Source organism: Chiloscyllium plagiosum, chromosome 3, assembly GCF_004010195.1.
Source record: "Chiloscyllium plagiosum isolate BGI_BamShark_2017 chromosome 3, ASM401019v2, whole genome shotgun sequence".
Classification (NCBI taxonomy): domain Eukaryota; kingdom Metazoa; phylum Chordata; class Chondrichthyes; order Orectolobiformes; family Hemiscylliidae; genus Chiloscyllium; species Chiloscyllium plagiosum.
This window is the reverse complement of record NC_057712.1, coordinates 113,104,838-113,128,454: the sequence shown is the minus strand read 5'-3', so window position 1 is coordinate 113,128,454 and position 23,617 is coordinate 113,104,838. Positions and strand designations below refer to the sequence as shown.

General features: G+C 40.7%; 1 protein-coding gene across 6 annotated transcripts in view; it reads left to right on the top strand.

The window, feature by feature from the left end:
- The window catches only part of wasf1 (WASP family member 1), a 110,560-nt gene that overhangs the window by 31,836 nt on the left and 55,107 nt on the right, over positions 1-23,617 (top strand). For 3 of the 6 annotated variants that reach the window (XM_043687125.1, XM_043687127.1, XM_043687121.1), the window contains exons 2-3: positions 16,781-16,938; positions 20,030-20,190. In XM_043687125.1, coding sequence (XP_043543060.1) covers positions 20,058-20,190 — 133 coding nt within the window. In that variant the 5' untranslated portion in view covers positions 16,781-16,938; positions 20,030-20,057. The remainder of the gene's footprint in view (positions 1-16,780; positions 16,939-20,029; positions 20,191-23,617) is intronic. The other 3 variants (XM_043687124.1, XM_043687126.1, XM_043687122.1) reach the window with 3 other exon arrangements.

Here is a 23,617-nt window from a genome sequence, read left to right as displayed (position 1 = left end):
TCTTTAGCAGCTTGATCAATGACCTCCTGATTTCCTGCTTAAGTTATATGCTAGCTTCTTGTGATTCATACACAAGAAATGTAAAAGTGCTGAATTCCAGAGGTGAGAGTGACAGCCGTAAACATCAAGGCCACGTCTGACCAAGTGTGGCATGAAAGGAGTCCGAGCAAAACTGGAATCAATGACTATCGGGATGAAAATCCCTGCTGGTTGGAGTCATACCTGGAATGAAGGCCGATGATAGTGGTTGTTGGTCAGTCATCTCAGCTCCAGGACAACTCTGCAGGGGCTCCTCAGTATGGTGCCACTGCCCAGCCATCTCCAGCTACTTTATCAATGACCCTCTCTCCATCATGAGGTCAAAAATGGTGATGTTCACCAATGAGTGCACAATGTTCAGCACCATTCGCGATTCCTCAGTTACTAAAGCAATCTGTGTTTAAATGAAACGAGATCTGGACAACATCCAGGCTTAGGCAGACAAGCAGAAAGTAATATTTGCACACATTGGACATGACATGGTCATTGCATAAGACATGCCGTAATTACTAGGAGAAAGTGAGGACTGCAGATGCTGGAGATCAGAGCTGAAAATGTGTTGCTGGAAAAGCGCAGCAGGTCAGGCAGCATCCAAGGAGCAGGAGAATCGACGTTTTGGGCATGAGCCCTTCAGGAATGAGGAAAACGTGCCAAGCAAGCTATGGTCTGACGATGGTCTCCATCGTCAGACCATAGCAACACGACAGCTGGAGGAAGAGCGCCTCATCTTCCGCCTAGGGACCCTCCAACCACAAGGGATCTCCTTCTACCTATCGCATTTCCAACGCCCCTCCCCCAAGTCCCTCCTTCCTACCTTTTATCTTAGCCTGCTTGGCATACTTTCCTCATTCCTGAAGCAGGGCTCATGCCCAAAGCGTCGATTCTCCTGATCCTTGGATGCTGCCTGACCTGCTCCGCTTTTCCAGCAACACATTTTCATGCCGTAATCACTGCCCCTTGACATTCAATGGTGTTGCCATCACTGAATATCCTGAGGGTTACCATTGACCAGAAACTCAATTGGACTTACCACATAGTGGCTACGATATGGCATGTAACTCACCACCTGACTCCCAAGAATCTGTCCACCTGCTTCAAGGCCCAAGTCAGGAGTGTGATGGAGCACTCCCCATTTGCCCAAATGGGTTCAGCTCCAGCAGCACTCAAGAAGCTTGATACCATCAGGACAAAGCAGACTGCTTTATTGGCACCACATCCACAAACGTGGGATGGACAACAAATGCTGACCAGCCAGCAATGCCCAAATCCCACAAATGAATAAATAAAAAAACCCCACTCTCTCTACCAGTGACGCTCACTAGAAGTAGTGTGTGCTATCCATAGGATGCACTGCATAAATTTCCCAAAGATCTTTACCACCATCCATACTGCAACCACTTCCATCTAAAAGGACTGAAGAAAAATGCAAGTTCCCCGCCAAGCCACTCGATATTCTGTCTTGAAAATTTATTGTCGTTCCTTCACTGTAGCTGGGTCAAAATCCTGGAATTTCTTCCCTTGAGTCAACCTACAGCACGTAGGCTGCAATAGTTCGAGAAGGGTGACTCTGCGCCACCATTTTGAGGGCAACCAGGGATGGGCAATGAATGCTGGCCAGTCAGTGATGCCCACATTCCTTGAGTTTATTAAAAAAAAATCCTTCTGTGCTGCAGCATTTTGAAGTCTTTCTCCAATTAAATAATATTGTCCCCTCTTCTTCCTGTCATTATACATAACCTTACAGTTTTCTACATTTTTATGTCGTAGAGCCATATATTGTAGAAGAGGCACTTTGGCCCATCAAGTCTGTACTGCCAAAATGCACTACTACCTACGCAAGTTCCACTTTCCTACAGTAGGCACGTAGCCTTGAATCTTATGACATTTCAAATGCTCTTCTAAGTATTTTTTAAACATTTGAGGTTTCCTGCCTCAACTCTCCTTGGCAGTACACTCCAGATTCCCCTAACCATTGGGTGAAAAAGATTTTCTTTGATTCCCTTCGAAACCTCTTGCTTTACACTTTAAAATTATGCACCCTTGTTCTTGACCCTTTGACTAAAGGAAGCAAGTGCTTTCTTTCCATGACACACAATCTTTTCCACTTCGATCAATCCCCCTCAATCTTCTGTGTTAATTCAGCTTCTCTTCGTTGCTGAAATGCTCCAGCCCAGGGGATATCCTGGTAAATCTGAGGATGCAATCACAGCCGCCTTATGATGTGGTGACCAGAACTGCACATAGTACTCTAACTGTGGCTGAACCAAGTTCTGTTCAGTTTCAACAAGACCTTCCTGTACTACTAATCTATGCTGTGATAGATAAAGGCAACTGTACTGTACGCCTTCTTAATTATCCTATTAATCTGTACTACCACCTTCAGGGATCAGTGGACAAGCATCCCAAAGGTCCTTCTGAGCTTCTAAATGTCCCTGCCATTCATTGAGTACTCTCTTGTATTGATCCTTCTTCCAGAATGTACCACCTGACATTTATCAGGGTTAAATTCCATTTGCCATCTGGCCATCTGACAAATGCATTTATATCCTCTTGTAACCTAACACTTTCCTCCTTACCTTGCCTACCTAGCCAGCCTGTGTCATCCACAAACTCATTTATCGTCGTGTCCGTATCCTCATCTACATCATTTTTGAATGTCATGAACAATAAAGGATCCAGCACTGATCCCTACAGTTCTCAACTGTACACTGGGCCCCAGTTATGCAAACAGCCTTCTATCAACATCCTCTGTCTTCTGTCACTATGCCAGTTTTGGATCTCATCTGTCAAGATTTTGCCCACCACTTGCACTGTCTATATGTCTCAGTAGATTGTAATCATCCTTACCTCTTGCCACCTTCGCTATTTTTGTCATCCAGCAGTTTGGCAATAGTAAATTTTGCTCATCTCATCAAAGTCATTAATATATAAGACCATAAGACATAGGAGCGGAAGTAAGGCCATTCGGCCCATCAAGTCCAGTCCGCCATTCAATCATGGCTGATGGGCATTTCAACTCCACTTACCCGCATTCTCCCCGTAGCCCTTAATCCCTTGTGACATCAAGAATATATCAATTTCTGCCTTGAAGACACTTAGCGTCCCAGCCTCCACTGCACTCTGTGGCAATGAATTCCAAAGGCCCACCACTCTCTGGCTGAAGAAATGTCTCCGCATTTCTGTTCTGAATTTACCCCCTCTAATTCTAAGGCTGTGTCCACGGTTCCTAGTCTCCTCGCCTAACGGAAACAATTTCCTAGCATCCACCCTCTCCAAGCCATGTATTATCTTGTAAGTTTCCATTAGATCTCCACTTAATCTTCTAAACTCCAATGAATACAATCCCAGGATCCTCAGCCGTTCCTCATATGTTAGACCTACCATTCGAGGGATCATTCGTGTGAATCTCCGCTGGACACGCTCCAGTGCCAATATGGTTGCCCATCTCTGTGGCATTCCACTAATTATAGGTTGCCATTAATCTCCCCTTAACCCAACTCTCTGTTCTCTTAGTTAGCAAATTCTTTACCATGCTAATATGGATAACTTCCAACATTTGAAATCCAAATATGTTACACCTATGGTTCACATTTATCCATTCTGCTTGTATTCTCCTCAAGGCATTTTAATAGACTTCTCAGGCATGACTTCCCTTCATGAAGCCAGTTGACTCAGTTTGATTATATATATTTCTATTATCTTTTATTTTCCCAATGACCGATTTAAGGTTAGCGGCCTTTTATTACCTGTTCTTGTCTCCTTTGGTTTTTGAACGAAGAAGTTGTCTTTGTAATTTTTGAATCCTCTGGGACTCTTCCAGAGTTAAAGGATTCTTGGAATATTACTGCCAATGCATTCACCTTATAGTCTGGGATTGCTGGACTCCCTATTTTTTAAAATTCACTCGTAGGATGTGTCTCAGCCAGATTTTATTGTCCCTAGATGCCCTTGAAGAGATGTTGGTGAGCTGCCCTCCTTGAACTGCTGAAGTCCATATGCTATACGTTGACTGACAGCGTCATTAGTGAGAGAATTCTAGGATTTTGACTCAGTGACAGTGAAGGAATGGTGTTATGTTTCCAAGTCCGGATGATGAGTGGCCTGGAGGGGAACTTGCAGGTAGTGGTGTTCCCTTTATCGTTTGCGCTTGTCCTCCTTTTGCCCTGCTGAGTGTTGGCAGTGGAGGAATTGGATGCTTGTGGCTATGGTGCCTGTCAAGTAGCTGAGTTATCCTGCATGGAATAAAATTTCGTGATTGTTGGATCTTCACTCATTCAGGCAAGTTGGGAGAATTCCATCACACTCTTGACTTCTACTTTGTAGATGGTGGACAGGTTTTGAAGAATCAGAAGGTGAGTTTCACGACAAAACTGTTCTTAATTTCTGATCTGCTGTTGTAGCTACTGTATTTCCGTGCTGAGTCCAGTTAAGTTTCTGGTCAATGGCAACCCTCAGGATGTTGACATTGGGATTGTGTCCATTGAATGTCAGGGGGTTGTGATCAGATTCTCTTATTGCCTTGCATTTATGTACACCGATATTACTTGCCACTTGTTAGCCCAAGCGTGGATATTGTCCAGATCTTGTTGCATGTGACCATGGACTGCTTCAGTACGTGAGGAATCATGAATGGTGCTGAACACTGTGCAATAATCAGCAAACATCTCCATTTCTGACCTTCTGTTGGAGGGAAGATCATTGATGAAGCAGTTGAAGATGGTTGGGCCAAGGACACTACCCTGAGGAACTCCTGCAGAGATGTCCTGGAGCAGAGATGACTGAGCCCAAGCAACCACACCATTTTTCTATATGCCAGGTATGACTCCAACCTGTGGAGAGTTTGGCCCCTGATACCCATTAGTTCCAGTTTTTTGCTAGGGCTCCTGATGCCATATGGTTGAATGCGGCTGTGATGTTAAGGGCTGTCACTATCACCTCACCTCTGGAATTCAATTCTACTGTCCAAGTTTAAACTGAGGCTGTCATGAGATGAGAAGTTGAGTGATCCTGGCAGAACCAAAAATGGGTGTCACTGAGCAGGTTATTGCTGTGCAGGCACTGCTTAATAGCACTGTTGATGACACCTTCCATCACTTTACTGATCAAGAGTAGACTCATGGGGCAGTAAGTGGTTGGGATGAACTTTCCTATATTTTGAGAAAAGGATATTCCTGGGCAATTTTCCACATTGTCAGGTCGATCCGAGTATTGTAGTTGTATTGGAACTGCTTGGATAGGGGAGCGGCAAGTTCTGGAACACATGTCTTCAGTACTATTGCCAGAGTGGTGTTAGAGCCCATATCCACTGTCTCCAACCATTTCTTAATATCATGTGAAGTGAATAAAATTGGCTAAAGACTGCCATCTGAGATGCTGGGGACCATTGGAGGAGGCCAAGATGGATCATCTGCTTAGTACAGATTGCTGAAGATTGTTGTGTATGCTCTAGTGTTGGGTTCGTTCCTCGTTTTGGATAGTGATATTTGTGAAGCTGCTTCCTCCATTGAGTTGTTTAATTGTCCACCACTATTCATGATTGGATGTGCCAGGACCGCAGATCTTCGATTTTATCCAATGGTTGTGGTACTGTTTAGCTCTATCTGTCACTTGCTGCTTATGCTATTTGGCATGCAAGTGGTCCTGTTTAACAACTTCACTGATTGACACCTCATTTTCAGATATGCCAAATGCTGCTCCTTCCATGGCCTCTTGCACTCCCCATTGTACCAGGGTTGATCCCCTGGCTTGATGGTCACAATTGTATCCAGAGTATATTTTGCTCCCTTGCCATCTCAGTGTTTCCTCCAAGTATTGTTCCATCCATTTCACCTGACGAAGAGCAGCATTCTGAAAGCTTGTGATTTCACATAAACCTGTTGGTCTATAACTTGGGTTTGGTAGCCTATGACTTCTGACTTTGTCCACCCCAGTCCAACACTGGCACCTTCACATCATGGGTTTAGAAGAATGAGGGGTGATTTCATTGACACCGTTTTAAATTCTAACAGGACTGGACAGTAAAACACAAGAAGGATGTTCACTATGATTGGAGCATGTAGAATCTGGGGTCACAGTTTAAGCTATAGGGTAGGTCATTTAAGAATGAGGTGAGGAGAAATTTCTTCACTCAGAGAATGGTGTGGAATTCTCTTTTTACAGAAAGTGGTTAAGGTCAAGAGATTAAATGCTTTCAAGAAGGCTTTAGTGATAAAAGGACAAAATCAGAAATAGGGTACTGAATACAATGTTCAGCCATGATCTCTGAATGGTGGGAGGAGGCTTGAAGGGACAAGTAGTGTACTTCTAGAAATATTGAAAATTAAAACATGTTTGAGCCTGTGCCCTTTAATTTATTGATGGGATGTGGGCATCACAAGCTAATCTAGTATTTATTGGCGATGTCGAATTGTCCACTTTCTATGGGTCTGGAGTCACATGTGGGCCATACCAGGTAAAGGACATTAGTGAATCAGATGGCTTTTTCCAACAATTGACAATAGTTTCATGGTCTTCACGTGGCTATTGATTCCAGATTTTAATTGCATTCATGTTCTACCATCCGCCATGGTGGAATCAAACCCTGCTCCCAGAACATTACCTGGGTCTCTGAATTAATAGTTTCACAATAATACTCCTCAGATGCAACCCTTCAGATCCAAGGAACATATTGGCCTTTAGCCCCATTAGTTTCCCTGTTACTTTTTCTCTACTGATTGATTAGATTTATTTTCTTTCCCCCTTTTGCACTTTGATTACTTTGTATTTTTGTGATGTTATTGTGTCCCACTACGAAGACTTATGCAAAGTGTTTATTCAATTCTTCTGCCATTTTCTGTTTCTCCATTATTATTTCCCAATTTTAGTATGTTTCTTCCTTTTTAAGTACTTAAAGAAGCTGAAAATTGCTTAGTTTACCTTAATTTTCTTTTCGCTCTCTCCTTTTTGTTAAAACTTTTCCTGTCCTCAGTCTTACCATTAATCTTTACTAAAATTTGCTACTATCCTTTAACTTCCTGATTAATCATGGTTAGCTTATCCCCCTTACTAGAATCTTTCTTCTTCACTGGGGTATATCTTTGTTGTGAGTCATGAAGTAACTCCTTAAATGTCTGCCGTTGTTCACCGCCTGCCTTTCCTGGTAAATTCCTTTCCTAGTCCACTCCAGCCAACTCTGCCTTCATTCTTTTATAATTAACTTATGTCAGTGTAGGCTTAGAATTCAAGTTGAATTTTAAGTAAATGAGCAAGCGGTCAGTATTGTTGTCAGCTCTGAACAGAACCTGAGTGTGCAGTATGTTCTTTAAGTCACACAAGCACAGCACGATGTAGTCTATCCAGTGCTAATTTCTTGAAGAGGAATACAAACTTGTGTCTTTGAAGCACTGTCTTTGAAAGACGGTAGTGGTTATGGACAACTGCTTTTTCTGCAGAGAGTTCCAAGAGTAGGCATCCATTTTCATTTTTGATTCCAACTCTATGGTTGCTGACTGCTACTTTCCATTCTGGCTGTCACAATCAACTCTGGTGTTGTCATCCTTAGTGATTTCAATTTTCACCTTGGAAAAGGCATTCTGGATGAGTTTATGGAGATCTGTGTAGAAGTTCATTTTTTTCCAGGTTAGCATAAATGTAGTTGTGTTGCTTGCTGGTGGTCTTGGAAGGTGTAGCACAGGGACATGTGTTCAGAATGGCTCATTGGCAGGCTTGGAAGTTTAGTGGTGGTTATTTTTTTTTTCAGCATGAAATCAACACTAGAGAGGTGTTGTTCATCTCGATCTACCTGATCAATAGCGGGTGTAGGCAGCATTATATTCTGTCAAGCTGTCTTGCTGCATGAGACAAAAAACTGCAGATGCTGGGGTCCTGAAAAAGGGTTATACCCAAAGTGTTGACTTCGCCACCTCCTGATGCTGCCTGGCTTGCTGTGTTCTTCCAGCCTCCTGCTTGTCTTGCTCCATGAAGCAGACCTCACTCAGACATAGTATTCATGTCTAATTTGACAAGCTCATGGACCACTAGGGTTGACCTTCGTTGGGGGTAACTGTTGAGCATTGTTCTCACATTCCAGCAGTCGAGCTTCAGAATTTTGATTCTTTACTTTTGAAGCCAGGTTGAAAGTTTGCATTTTCTCTTGCAGGTTGTCCTGTTGACCAGAATAAGACAATTGGGTGTTGGGTGATGAGCATTTGTTTGGACTAGCTTTTCTTCACCCATCTCTAATTCAGGCACAAGCAGTGCTATCCTTCAGAAAGGTTGCTTGGTCACACAAGCTGATGATATCATAGAACAGTACAGTACTGTACAGGTCCTTCGACTCTGCATGTTGTGCTGACCGTTTATTCTACTCTAAGATCAAACTAACCTACATACACTTCATTTTACGAACATCCATGTGCCTATCCAAGCGTTGCTTAAATGATTAGATTAGATTAGATTACAGATTAGATTTTTAGATTTTAGATTTTTTTTTTAGATTAGATTACAGTGTGGAAACAGGCCCTTCGGCCCAACAAGTCCACACCGACCCGCCGAAGCGAAACCCACCCATACCCCTACATTTACCCCTTATCTAACACTACGGGCAATTTAGTATGGCCAATTCACCTGACCCTGCACATCTTTGGACTGTGGGAGGAAACCGGAGCACCCGGAGGAAACCCACGCAGACACGGGGAGAACGTGCAAACTCCACACAGTCAGTCGCCTGAGTCGGGAATTGAACCCGGGTCTCTGGCGCTGCGAGGCAGCAGTGCTAACCACTGTGCCACCGTGCCGCCCAGTCCTAATGTATCTGACTCTGCTACCACTGTTGGCAGTGCATTCCACATGCCCACCACTCTGACATCTCCCCTAAAGCTTCCTCTAATCACCTTAATGTTATGTCCCCTTGTGACAGCCATTTCTGCCCTGAGAAAAAGTCTCAAGACTAGGTCATCATTAAATCAATTAATGGCCAGAACTGCCTGCATTCTAGAGTAGAACCACAGCTTCCAGTGTCGTCATATACTTGTTTTGCCCCATTCCAAATATTCAGCACAAGTTGCAGTTAGAGTAGACCATTTTACCTTCCTACCTGCTCAAGGTATTTCGAAGGTGAAGTACAGTTTGTGCTGACTCTTTGAGCCTGGAGTTCATGGTCTTCAAACCATATTTTGGATTCAGAGTTTCCCTGTCTGAGATAGCTTGCAACCAAACTTTGAGTGACATGCTTTCCCTTGTTATTTTTATAAACAGCTGATAAACTGACAACAGTAGTCCATGGAATATGTTGTGGAATGCCTTTGGTCCATTTCATGATCATTTTGGACACTCAGGCTGCTTGGAATCTTTCCATTTTTGCCATTATATTTATTAAGGAAGACACCACCCAATTGAGCATGCCAGGTTATTGCTGAGAGTCCGCTGCGAGTGTTGGGTGGAGATGAGATCCAGTGATTAAAGTTCATCCTATGAGTAGGGTGAAGGTGACTGAAGACATGGGGTACTACTTCTAACTGAACACCACTTCAACCTTTATATGATTCTTTAGAAAAATATTGATTTTTGTGCAAAGCAGGTGCTTGACCATACCATTGTAATTTTAATTAGCCCAGTTTCTAATTTCTAATAAAATAAACTGTGCTGCTGGGCAATGACAGTGGCAGAAATTTCTAATGGACTATTTAGAGATCTAGTATCCTTGACTTCCCTAGAATTTCTAAATTATGAAGTAGAAATTTTAAAAAATCTATCTTTAATGGAAACATCGATAGAATTTGGAAAGGCATATTTTGAAATACTGTGCTTGATTTAAAGAATAAAATGTCAATTTTAAACTAGCCTCAGCATAAAATAGGAATATAAGAAATATCCCTCATTCTGGGTACTGATTGATCCATTCGACATATCTAACAAAAATAGAGCAAGTTACTAAAGTCATTGTTCAGACTGTAGACTTCAGAGTATCCAAGCAAAAAATAAGATGTTCTTAATAGACCTTTCAATGACCCACTAACATCAAGGAACCTGTACACTTAGCAGCAAAATGATATAATAAACTTGAGGATATATAGCACAGTGGAAGAAATGCTTCTGAATGTACACTTTTTTAAATGGGAGGAGATAAATAGGCATTGCAGCCCTTACCTTTGCATAGAAAGATGTCAATGTGAACAATTACGAGCAGGAGTGATGCAGGAATGAAGAATAATATTAAGGAAACGAATAGTTCATCACTAATGAAGGTATGGGAAAGGTTGCTTAATAATGGAATCACATCAAAGATTATGTTAACAGCAGATAATGATTTGGTAAATGTGAAGGCCGAGATGCATAGCGTCCTAATAATGTTGAGGTGCAACCTGTTGCAGCATTGGTCTCAGTGCCCTGAGGATTTGAAACTTTCCTTTCTGCAGCTCATGAATTGATCTTTCCTGATCTTCCTATTTCTAATCTCGTTAGATGTGCAGTAATCAGCTATTGCCTATGAAGACCCCATTTTTTTTTTTAACTTCCTTCCCAGCTCCCGAAAATCTGTCCATAGCCTCTTCCATTGTTGGTACCAAGTATATAACAACTTGCTCACTCTCTTTCCACCCTAACCTATTGCAGAATGTTCAGAACCTTCTTTGTGATGTCCTTTATCCAATTTACCCCAGCACCAGTGAAGCAAAAGACCATGTTGTGATGATTACAGAAGTACTCATCTCATCTCTAGCTATGAAATCTTCTTTTATAACTGTGTTTCTATTCTTTGTTTTTTCCTCCTGTGGAGTCTGTTGACAGAATCAGTACTGCACTCCTTCAAAATGTTGTCACGTTCTGCAGTCTAGTTCCGAGACTATGCCTGGTATTGTTTTGGAGGTGGCAAATACCCCAAAACCACCTGAAATTCCTATCTCTTCCTTTTCCAGACCTGGCAGGTAATGACCAATCAGCATTAACAAATGCATTCTCCATGCAACTGAAAACAAAAATGTTGGAGATCACAGTGGGTCAGGCAGCATTCATGGAGAGAAAGCAAACTAACCTTTCCAGTCTAGATGATTCTTCATCATATTTTGTCTTGCTTTCTTTCCATGGATGCTGCCTGACATGCTATGATCGCCGGCAGTTTTTATTTTCAGTTCAGATTCCAGCATCTGCAGTAGTTTGCTCTTCTATCCTACATCGAAGGAGAGCACTTGCCAATTAGCATTCTCTTCTTGTACAGTACAAATATTGTTTTTTTCCCCTTGACTTAGTCATCTTGCAAATTGATGACTTTAAGATGAAAAGCTTTAGAAAAGTAGTAGAACAAATATGATTGTAAAATTTAAGTAGTATTTTGGCAGACACATGAACAGCAAGGAATAGAAGGATACGGACCATGTGCAGGCAGATAGGATTAACTTAGAATAGCATCAGGGTCAGCACAGACGTGTGGACTGAAGGCCATCTTCCTATACTGTTATGTTCTATGTTCTGTATTAATTTTTCGGTAGTACTCTGATTTCATATTACTGAATGACTTCTTTTAATATCTAATGAGTACCTTGTGTAAAATATTAATTTTAATTAATGTCTCTAGATTTGCTATCTGCTGATAACTCTAATAACAATGAATGAACTAAAAATACTTCACTTATTCAACTGATGCTTTTAGTTCTTTTTAACCTTTCTTTCCAACAATTACTGTTGCCTTTGCTTAGATGCTCTGTTCCTGAACTCCTTCAGTTCTGTGTTGTTCACCTCTGGGCTTTCCAAACAAACGGTTCTTACCTGCTGTTTTGTAACCTCACTCATTGATTTTGTTTTCCTGTTGATTTGTTGTCGGTCGTTTCTCTAATTCTCATTCACTCCTACAAGCTAATCCTCTATTGAAACTCTATAATGAGTTTCAATCATTGCTTTTATCTGTAAGTCTTTGCCATTGTTTCCCGTCAGGCTTGATCTCTGACATGAAGTATCTATAGATTTGGACGTCTGTATATTTAATCTAACCTTCCTGTCACTTTCTACTTCAGTTCACCCTCATAATCCCATTTTGGGTTCTTCCCTGATTGTATATCTGGCAAACAGGCTTAATATAGTCTTTGGGAACCATATACAATCTTTTTACGTCCTGGCCCGCCTACTTCCAATTGCCATTTTGTTACTTTTTTAAAAAAAATTCACAGACAACTAAAAATAGTCTTATTTTTTATTTGTAGATTGAGAGTTCTTTTTAACACTGTTGGATCTCCCCCTTTGTGCCCCCTCACCACATTCTCTGCAGCAGTGCAGATTTTGTCCTTCATTCTAGTTTCTTTAATGTCAGTTCCCACAGTAAGTATTAACGAGAGCAGGATTTGATAAGGGTAATTTGTAAATGCACACAATGTTAATTGGAGTCTTTACAACATGGAAGAAAGACATTCAGAGTGTTGGCTCCATTCTGGCTCTCCATAGAGGAACCCAATCAGTTCCATTCCCTGCTGTTGTGCTGTGGCCTGCAGGTTTATGTGTCTCAAATATCCATCCTTTTGAAGTCATTCACTATCTCCACTTTCAGCACCTCTGCAGGCAGCATGTTCCAGGTTATTACTTTTTCTATTAAAAGGAGATTTCCCTCTGAAACACATCTGTTGCCCAAGACATTAAATATTTGGTCCATCGTCCTTGTACAATCACCTTTTTCTTTGTCCCCCTTTTCTGAACCTATCATGATCATGGACATCTCGATCAAATCACCTCTTAATCAATCCTCTGTTTCAAGGTGACCAACCTCAGTTTCTCCAGTCTAACCTTGTAGCAAAAATCCTTCTCCCTGGAGCCACAGTGGTAAATTTTCTTTGCTCCTTCTCAAGGACCACCACATTCTTCCTCTAAAATGGTGACCAGAACAGGCTGCAATATTTAAGTTTCTATGGCCTTACCAAAAACTTTTTTAATAAGTGAGGAAAAACTTTGCCATACCTTTGTACTTGATACCTCTGAATATAAATACAGGATCACATATGCTTTTCTAACTAAGCTTTCAATACATTTGGCAACCTCTGAAAATGTATGCACATGAACCCCCATCACGTGCTGCCCTACACACTGTTCAGAATTGTGCCATGAAATATAGATTGCCTCTCCCTATTTCCCTTTTCACAAAATATCATTTCACACTTCTCTGTATTAAATTCCAAGGGCTGCCACTTCTCCCATTCTGCTGGCCTATCAATAGCCCAAGTCCTGCTGTTGATTAATATCCACTGTATTGTCTGCCAGCTTTTTGTTTCAATCATTGACAACATTTGAACTTTAACTTTGTATTCCATTCAGTATTCCATCATCCAGTCTGAAAACAGTTATTTACCATGACTAGCTGTTTTCTGTCCTTGAGGCAATTATTATTTAAGCGGACACTAACTCCTATTCCACAAGTTTCTTTTTCTTCTCTTTTCTGCTACTTTTTCTTTTTAAATGGTATTTGCTAAAATTCTATACAGACAACATCCATTTCATTCCTATGAATTGTTAGTCTGTGTAAAATATTTTGTGATGATGTAGCAGGTAACTTGGAAGTCTTTCCAATTGATAACAAAATGCATTTTTTTGAAAATATTGAGTCGTTGAAACTGGAAATTATAAGCAATAGTAGCACAATGTAATCAAACTTGCTATGATCTTTCATTCTGGTATCCTACACATCATACATTGTAATTGGTGTTTAATTTGGTAAATTTGACAACATGGAAATGTGTTGCTGGAAAAGCGCAGCAGGTCAGGCAGCATCTAGGGAACAGGAGAATCGACGTTTCGGGCATTAGCCCTTCTTCAGGGCCCTTCTCCTGAAGAAGGGCTAATGCCCGAAACGTCGATTCTCCTGTTCCCTAGATGCTGCCTGACCTGCGCTTTTCCAGCAACACATTTCCATCTCTGATCTCCAGCATCTGCAGACCTCACTTTCTCCTCAAAAATTTGACAACATGGTTGATTCAATTTTTAAGAATAGTTGAAATTTGAACATTGTAACATTTAAGTACAAACTGAAAGTGCTAGAGAAACTTTACAGCTCCAGCAGCATCTGTGGAGAAAATAGATACTACTACTTCAGAACTAAATGCCATGGTTTCTTTTTTTCTCTTCGATTTAAAATTATTTGATTTCCTCCAATAAAATGCACTATGATTTGTGTATACCGATGTTCTGTATAAAATAAGTATGGGATAAAGCTTAATCAACTCACTGATTTTCTTTTCCAGTTGTTTCCCATCCATTCTGTATCCTGTTTCTAACACAGGCACAGCCATTTGTATTCTTGTACCACATTTTCATGAAATCCCATATAGTAGCATTAATGCTTTTGGCTCAATATTCAGTTACTACTAATCAACACCTGTTGTACCTACACAGTTCAAACAATTTCAAAAGTAAATGGTTGTATTAAATGCAAAGAGCCAGACACTCTTGTTATCCTTAGCATTTTCAGTTCCAGACCAGGATGCCATGTGAAATCTGAGCTTATGTCCTGTTTATCTTGGCAAACAGGAATCTAATTTGCCAAAAGTTTTGTATTCAAATGAGCTACAAGTTAAACTACTAGTGCTTCTGTTGCAGTCAATTTTTTTTCATTTCAGTGATATAACCAAATAATATGATCTGAAGGCGAGATCCAGTTGAATCTAAAGCATGTTGCGGTGTTCCCTGCCTGGTTTACCTGCTTTCCAACTGTTTAAATTTAAAGTAGAACCTTTCCGAAATAACAAAATAATCTTTCATGGAATGAACTCCTTACCCTTAAATTTATGTTGCTCATTAAACTGTTGAACAGGTAGGTAGAGAAACCACACGGGAGCCGCAGGAGACTCTGCCCCAAGATAGCAAACGCTAATCCGGCAAAAGTCACCTGGTCAATATAATGGATAGAATTAGTGAGGAGCTGCTCCTCCAAACACAGGCTGGCTTCCTCATTGCTTGCTGCAGCAAACGTAGTACAGAAACAGCCTGTGATTCGAGGAGCAGCAGTTTAAAGAGTAAGTCCGAGCAGAAGGGAATCAAGAGAGCTGGAGCAGGCTTTTACCAGGAATCAGGAGTTTTGGGGCTTTTGCTGGGCTTATGGTAATTGGGAAGCTCCACTACAAACCTTCCTCCAGCCGATAAAAGTATCCATTAATAGTTAAACTCTGTTTGCTGTGACTCAGCCAATTTCATAACCATGTTTCACTGTCCATTCCATTTCATTCCACAAGTTTTAACTTTGCTCACAAGTAAATCATAGTGTTTTGTCAGATGCCTCACATGCTACATCAACTGTGTTATCTTCCATCAACCCTTTCTGTTACTACTTCAAAACCTCCAGCAAGTTCGTTAAACACAACTTTCCTTTAAGAAATCCATGCTGGTTATCCTTAATTGATCCAAGTTTATCATATGATTTGGAATGTTTTTGGAAGTTCCCAATGACCAAACGTAAACTTACTGGTCTGTAATTGGTCAGGTTTTCCTCACACCTTTATTGGAACAAGGGCATGATGTTTGTAATTCACTAGTCCCTAGGCGACATCACGAGTCAAAGAAGATAGGCAAATAGTTTTTCAGTTTTCACACTCACTCCCTTTAGTTATCACTCGATGCATCTTATCTGGCCCTGGTGCTAGTCACCTTTGTGTAGTGAGTTCAGTCAGTAGCGTTTTCTTAGCAATGTTGAGCCCCCCTGAAATTTGTCCTCTGTTACCATGGCCTAAGTAGCATCTGTTTCCTTGGTCAAGACAGATGCAAAGTATCCATTTAGAGTCATCGAGATATTCAACACAGAAACAGACCCTTCAGTCCAACTCATCCATGCTGACCAAATATCCTAAATAAATCTAATCCCATTTGCCAGCGTTTGGTCCATATTCCTCTAAACCCTTCCTATTCATGTACCCATCCAGATGCCTTTCAAATGTTATAATTGTGCCAGCCTTCACAACTTCCACTGGCAGGTCATTCTGTACACTCACCATCCTCTGTGAAAAAGTTGCCCTTTAGGAAACCAGGAACTGTAGACCAGTGAGCCTGGCATCAGTGGTGTGCAAGTTGTTGGGAGGGAATTCTGAGGGACAGAATTTACATGCATTTGGAAAGGCAAGGACTGATTAGGGATAGTCAGCATGGCTTCCTGCATGGGAAATAACGTCTCACAGACTGAGTTTTTTTGAGGAATTAACAAAGAGAATTGATGAGGGCAGAGGGATGGTCGGGATCTATATGGATTTCAGGTATTTCCCATGCAGGAAGCCATGCTGACTATCCCTAATCAGTCCTTGCCTTTCCAAATGCATGTAAATTCTGTCCCTCAGAATTCCCTCCCAACAACTTGCACACCACTGATGCCAGGCTCACTGGTCTACAGTTCCTGGTTTCCTTACCACTTTTCTTAAATAGTCGAACCATATATTCAAGCTCCAGTCTTCCAGCACCTCACTTGTGGCTATCAGTGATACAAATATCTCGGCAAACTCCTGCCTAGCTTCCCACCGAGTTCTAGAGTACACCTGATTAGGTCCCGGGGATTTAATATCTCAACCCTGCTTCCACAGGTAAGTACCCTTTTCTGTCCCTAAATAATCCTATTCCTCCTTTTATTATTTGTACCTGTAGAAAACTTTGAAATTCCTTTTAAGTTGACTGCCAATTTTGTTTTCATAATTCCTCTTTGTTTCTCATATTTGTTTTTACCCTTCTTTCTGGAATTACTATATTTTGCACTTGATTCCTGTCATACACACACTTTTTGTTTATCCTAATTTCAATCTTCTTTTTCATCTAGAGTGCAGTGGATTGATTTGCCCTCCTTATTCCCAAACACCAAATCTGGCAGAGCCTCCTTCCTTGTTGGACTGGACACACACAGCAATAGAAAATTCTCCTGGACTTTGCTTGCCCCTCACTGATCTTTACTTTAGCCAAATGTAAACTGGAATAAAGGTAAAGTCCCCCTTTTATAACACTGCATAATGTTTGCACCTGCCTGTAATTTCCTTGTGTATTTGTTCCTCTACATCCCTCCCATTTGGTGGACTATATGCTATGTTGAGCAATGTACTTGCACATTTTTTGTTTTGTAGCACTAGCCACATTCATTCTCTCCTTGAATTCCCTACCCACTCTCTTGTTCCAGTACTGCAATGCTGTCCTTAATTAATACTGCCCCGCCCACTTGTCCTTCCTACTTTTCCTATCTTTCCAGAATCCCTTGAATCCAGGACTATCTAACACCCAGTCCCGCTCTTCCTTGAACCAGGTCTCTGTTTTAGCCATAACATCTCAGCTCTGCACAACAATCTGCACTTGCAACTCACTGTATTTTTAAACTATAATTTGTGCATTTTCCTGATGCACTCTGATTTTGAAAGTTTTAATTTCTCTATTATTGCAACTTCATCTATTGAATGTTGTCTATTCTGGTGCTGTTACTTGCATTATTTTGTGGACCTTTGTATTCCTCTTTGATAAGTTGTCCTGGTATTCACACCCTTGCTGATTTGAGTCTTCAACAGCATCAGTAGAACCCCAAAGAAACTCAGTCCCAGCTTTGTTTGGATGCATCTCATCTGGTTTCTGCAGGTGGCATTTCCCTCAGCGCCAGTCCCAGTTTCCCAACCATGTGAAGTCCTGCCTCCTGTGCAATCTTTCTAGCCATGCTTTAATCTGTCTTGTCTTCCTATTTCTGTACGCACTTGCATCTGTCACACAGGAGTAACAGAAGAAAACTACTTTTGAGGTCCTGCTTGTGATTTTCAACTGAGCTCTGTAAAATCTAACTGCAGGACCACAAGCAATCAGATGATTTGACGACAGGGTTATGTTCTCATTTTTATTGGTCCTTTTGGTTTCATTTCTGAGTGGCTATTTCAAAAGAACAAAAGTACAACACAGGAACTGACCCTTCAGCCTCCAAGCCTGTACCGATCATTATGCCTTAACTAAACTAAAAAACAAATCTTCTGCCCTGATTTGGTCGGTATCATTCTATTCCCTTCCTATTCTTGTAACCATCCAGATACCTCAAGTGTCACCTGCTTTCTCCACTTCATCTGGCAGTGTGTTTCAGACTCCTACCACACTCTGTGAAAAGCTTCCCTTGTACAGCTCCCTTAAACTAGTCCCTGCCACCCCCCCCTTTCCCACCTTCTACCTGTTAACACTTGTAATTGAAAAGTCAACCCTGGGGAAAAAGCCTTTGATAATGCACCCTATTTATGTCTTTCATAATTTTGTTGACATCTATCAGGTCTAGTGCAAAAAAACAGGCATGATTTAACTGCTACCTGTTTCCAGTTGATGTGACCTGGGCATTGGGGAAAAGAGTAGCACTCCCTTAAGGTTCTAACATTGCATGACACGAAGGAAATAGAACTAAACCGGTCTTTTTCCAAATGCAGGCAGTGACTAGTGGGGTACAGCAGGGATCAGAGCTCGGGCCCTGGCTGTTCACAATATACATTAATTATTTAGATGAGGGGACTAAATGTAATATCTCCAAGTTTGCAGAAGACAAAACTGGATCGGGAGTGTGAACTGTGAGGAGGATGCAGAGATGCTTCAGAGTGTTTTGGACAAGCTGAGTGGGCAAATGCAATGCAGATAAATGCGAGGTTATCCACTTTGGCAGCAAAAACAGGAAGGTAGATTATTATGTGAATGTCTATAAATTAAGAAAGGGGAATATGCACCAAGAAGGTAAGCACGTAGTGGAGCAGGCAGTAAACAAAGCAAATGGTATGCAGGCCTTCATTGCAAGACAATTACAGTGCAGGAACAGAGATGTCTTGCTGCAATTATACAGGGCCTTAGTGAGACCAAACCTGGAATATTGTGCACAGTTCTGGTATCCTTTATCTGATAAAGGATCTTCTTGCTATCAAGGGAGCACAACAAAGGTTCACCAGACTAATTCCTGGGATAGCAGGATTGATGTATGAGGAGAGGCTGAATCGGTTAGGATTACATCTGCTGGAATTCTGAAGAATAGGGAAAATTTCATAACCTGTAAAGGTTTAGCAGGTTGAGATAGGGTAGATATAAGGTGAAGCCCAGACCAGGATTCACAATCTAAGAAGACTGAGATGAGGAGAAATTTCTCCAACCAGAGAGTGGTGAGTCGATGGAATTTGCTACCACAGAGAGCAGTTGAGGCCAAAACATTGCATGATTTCAAGGAGGACTTGGGTATAAGACTTGGGGCTAAAGTGATCAAAGGATATTGAAGAAAAGCGGGAACAGGCTGTTGAGTTGGTTGATCGGCTATGATTATAATGAATGATGGAGCAGACTTGAAGGGCCAAATGGCTTATTCCTGCTTCTATTTTCTATCTTTACAATCACAGTCGATCAGACAGGTAAAGACGTGTTAAGTTTACAAGTCTGAACTGATATTTGCAATGCAATGAAACCCAGATGCCCTCGGAAGTTTTTCATTTTCATTTCCCTTTCACCACAATACTGTAAAAGGCTATTCCTGGTTGGCAGCATTTGATGTGGTGCACAGTTGGGCATTAAATATGGTGCTGAAAGTGCCAGAAGGCCACATACGTGCATCCTGGTCTGCATATGATAGACACATGGCACCATAGAGGTGTAATGCATGCATAAAAAGGTGAGCAACATAAAATTGCACAAGAAAACTTGCTGGGGCTCATTCCCTCCATGAAACTCCCCAAAATCGACACTCAGCTAATTTTTGGTAAAATGTTGTCCAATCTGTCATTCCTTTTAATAAAGGGAGCTCAACCCTGTGGTAAGAACAGCCATCTTTATTTGACTCTTTGTGCACTAAATTATTATTATGTTGCTTTACTTTACATGCAAAAATTATTTTACTTTTGTGAGATTGAAAGTAGCTTCTGCACTGATTTTAGTATCATTATACTCTTTCTTCCTGTCTGCCTCTTCCTGGAGAAATGGTTTTTCATGAAAAATAAAGTAATAGGTTCCCAAAAATTAAAAGTTGCATGATGCAGTGATTCCAGCCATTCCTGAAGAAGGCTAACAGAAACATTATTTTTCTCTAATCCAGGTTCCTCATTCTTTAATTTTAATTCAGCATGCCATTGGTGAAAAGGAACATAGAGCCCAGATATTTGTGCCATACCGTACTGCCAGGAAGTATCCGGAATGAACTGGAATGCGTGACGAACATTTCTTTGGCAAATGTAATCCGGCAGCTGAGTAGCCTAAGTAAGTAACTTGCATTTAACCTTGAATGCATTTGCCCATAAGCTTCGGTATTGCAAGTACAAATTGTATGTATAAGCCCTTAAAATATGTTATTATTTAACACTTGCACCATAACCAATTAGAGTAGCATTAATCACTTTGTGTATATGGCAGAGAAATTAGTTTTATGGGTTATTGTAAATAAAAACTTCAAATTATTTTTTCATGTATCTTTTGAATGAGCCATTCTATGTTTTAATAGGAACCTTTTCAACTTTTTGGATGTTACCTTGTTTCTTTTAAAATTGTTGGGAGTATTTGCATAATTTCCATCTTTTAGTTTTATCGCTATAGGTGAAAAAATTCTGCATGATCATTACCAGAAGATACAATGGCTTTTAAATTGCTAGTTTAATGAAAGATTAATGCATAGTTGTTTAGTGATTATGAAAAGATCTACTAGCTGTGAATCAAAGTAAGTGAGTTCAGACTAACCAGCAAATTATTCTCTTTGCTTTTGGACCAATGCCTTTATCATACCATTCATAGCACTAATTTTATGATTTATAATCAACAGCTAGGTGACCAGCTGAAGTCAATCTATAGTTTCCATCCCCTCCCTCTCACCATTTCTTGATGTAACAAATTACATTGTAAAAACACAGGATTCCCTTCATCAACCTAGTCAATTCATGTCAAGTGATTTGTCATTTGACCTCTGCATAACACACCAGTGTGCTTGTTGTCATGGCTTCTGTTGCCTGAACCATTCATATGGCAAGTTTTTATTAATGTTAACATTTTATATTCCATTTCATTTGGTTGCAAGCCAAAGTTGATATAATTATGGAGATGCACAGGAATTGGTTCTGGGAACTCAATTTTAGCTGAAGGACAGAAGGTATGGTTATCATTTGCAAATGATACAAAATAAGGTATTTTGTAAAGAGAAAAAAAAGGTCAAAAGAATATGCAGGGAGCTCCCCTTATCTAGTATCCAAGCATCTGGAATTCTCATGCAAATGGCAAATTTACCATTCTTGTATGGTTACTTCAAAAATACTTATCTGAACTTGGCATATGTTCACCAACCAAACCATAGGGCTCCCCGCTGCTGCAAACTGCACTGACCATTGTCTTCCCTTACGCAGCTGCTATTCCAGTAATGGCTAGTTGAATTTGTGATCATATTATATCTGAAATTTTCACACATCAATCCACTGTTTTGCCTAAGAAGACTCCCATGTAAGGACTCAAGTGAAAAAGTGTTGTTTTGACTTTTAAAACAAAAATATAAGAAAGATTGGAAAAGGGTGAAAATGAACTTATGCAGAATTCTGTGTTGGTTCATCAACAATGTGACATGAAAATAGCAAATTGAAAAGCTTAAAAAATTCTTTGGAATCTGAGCGATAAAAGCATAACGCATCATACACTGCGAATTCATAAGCTTGAAGATTTGAATACCGCATTGTATGAATGATTTTTATTAGATTTTGGAACATGCACATATCTCTGGATCAATGTTTGTGGAAAAGGTGAAAGAATTTTGTGAAAAGGTGAAGACCACTGCACCATGTACCTTTTTCTCAAGGATGGTTCACTCACTTTGAGATGCAGTGTGTGATCCAAAAGTTTGAATGTATCTTCCTATTCATTGTACTAGTGCTCTAAATCCATTAAAAAAATTTCTAGAGATGAAATTGATGAATGGCTGGATGTAAACAAGGATGTTTGTTATAATAGCCTTAAATACAGAAAATATAGACAATGTTTTGGTAGTGACAAACCTAAAATTCAAGAAGAAGAATCAAATGTTGAAGAAAGGAGTAGGTTGGAAGAGTTTGGCCTGCTGCCAAAGGATTTGAAAATGTCCTTGCAGTTATTGTAACAAGGTCAGCCAACTGGACTTTGAGAGAGTAAGTTCCCTGATTGGACCAGATTAACAGCCCCAATCGGAGACCTGGCTGACACACTAAGGGTGCGTGTCAAAGATACTGACAGTCTGGTACCTGACTCTTTATGAGACAGTGCTATAATCAAGGGCTGTTCATGTGTAAATAAAAGGTGACTTGGTGATAAGGAAAAGGCCTCTTTGGGGTTATTTCAGTCCTGAGACTTATTTAGCAGCAAAATTACTTTATTGCACAAACTATAATGCAGTTTCATGTCCTGCATTCCCAGTTTTTGAAAGAAGTGAGCAAAGCATGCAAGCAGGCAGATAAATTTATTCAAGAGGGCTTCCAGGCCGAAATTGATATCATCTCAGCCCTCAATATCAGCTGTTGCTCAAGGTGCAAGTGCTAGTTCTGTTGATGACCTTGATGAAATAATGAGTTTCCAGAACTCACCAAGTAATTTGCACTGCCCTTTTGAGATGCAGATTTAAGTATTTTTAATTCAAAGATTTTGAAAGTGAACTATATTTGGTTTCAAGAATAGCGTTACTCATACAATGGCAGATTCATATAACCAACACCCCTCATTCCCCATAATGCCAGATAATGAGGAGTTTGTTCTACATAGATGAAAGCAGGGGTTTGGATGTCCTGATGCATGAGTTGTAAAAGATTAATTTATGCATAGAGCAAGTAAGGGGAATTTAATGCAAAAATAGGGAGGCTATGCTTCAATTATATGGGAAATTTGTAAGATCTGACCTGGAATTTTGGGCATAGTTATCATCACCTAATTTAAGGAAGGAGGTAGATCGGAGTAGATTTGCTAGACTAATAGCTGGAATGGACAGATTGTGAAGTGCTGGATGCTTTGAAACAGTTATAGCTGGATAAATCCCCAAGACCTGATCAGGTGAACCCGAGAACTCTGTGGGAAGCTAGAGAAGTATTTGCGGGGGCCTCTTGCTGAGATATTTGTATCATCGATAGTCACAGGTGAGGTGCCGGAAGACTGGAGGTTGGCAAGCATGGTGCCACTGTTTAAGAAGGGTGGTAAGGACAAGCCAGGGAACTATAGACCGGTGAGCCTGACCTCAGCGGTGGGCAAGTTGTTGAAGGAAATCCTGAAGGACAGGATGTACATGTATTTGGAAAAACAAGGACTGATTAGGGATAGTCAACATGGCTTTGTGCATGGGAAATCATGTCTAACAGACTTGATTGAGTTTTTTGAAAAAGTAACAAAGAAGATTGAGGGCAGAGCAGTAGATGTGATCTATATGGACTTCAGTAAGGCATTCCACAGTGTTCCCCATGGGAGACTGATTAGCAAGGTTAGATCTCACGGAATGCAGGGAGAACTAGTCATTTGGATACAGAACTGGCTCAAAGATAGAAGACAGGGTGATGGTGGAGGGTTGTTTTTCAGACTGGAGGTCTGTGACCAGTGGAGTGCCACAAGGATCGGTGCTGGGTCCTTTACTTTTTGCCATTTACATAAATGATTTGGATGCGAGCATAAGAGGTACAGTTAGTAAGTTTGCAGATGA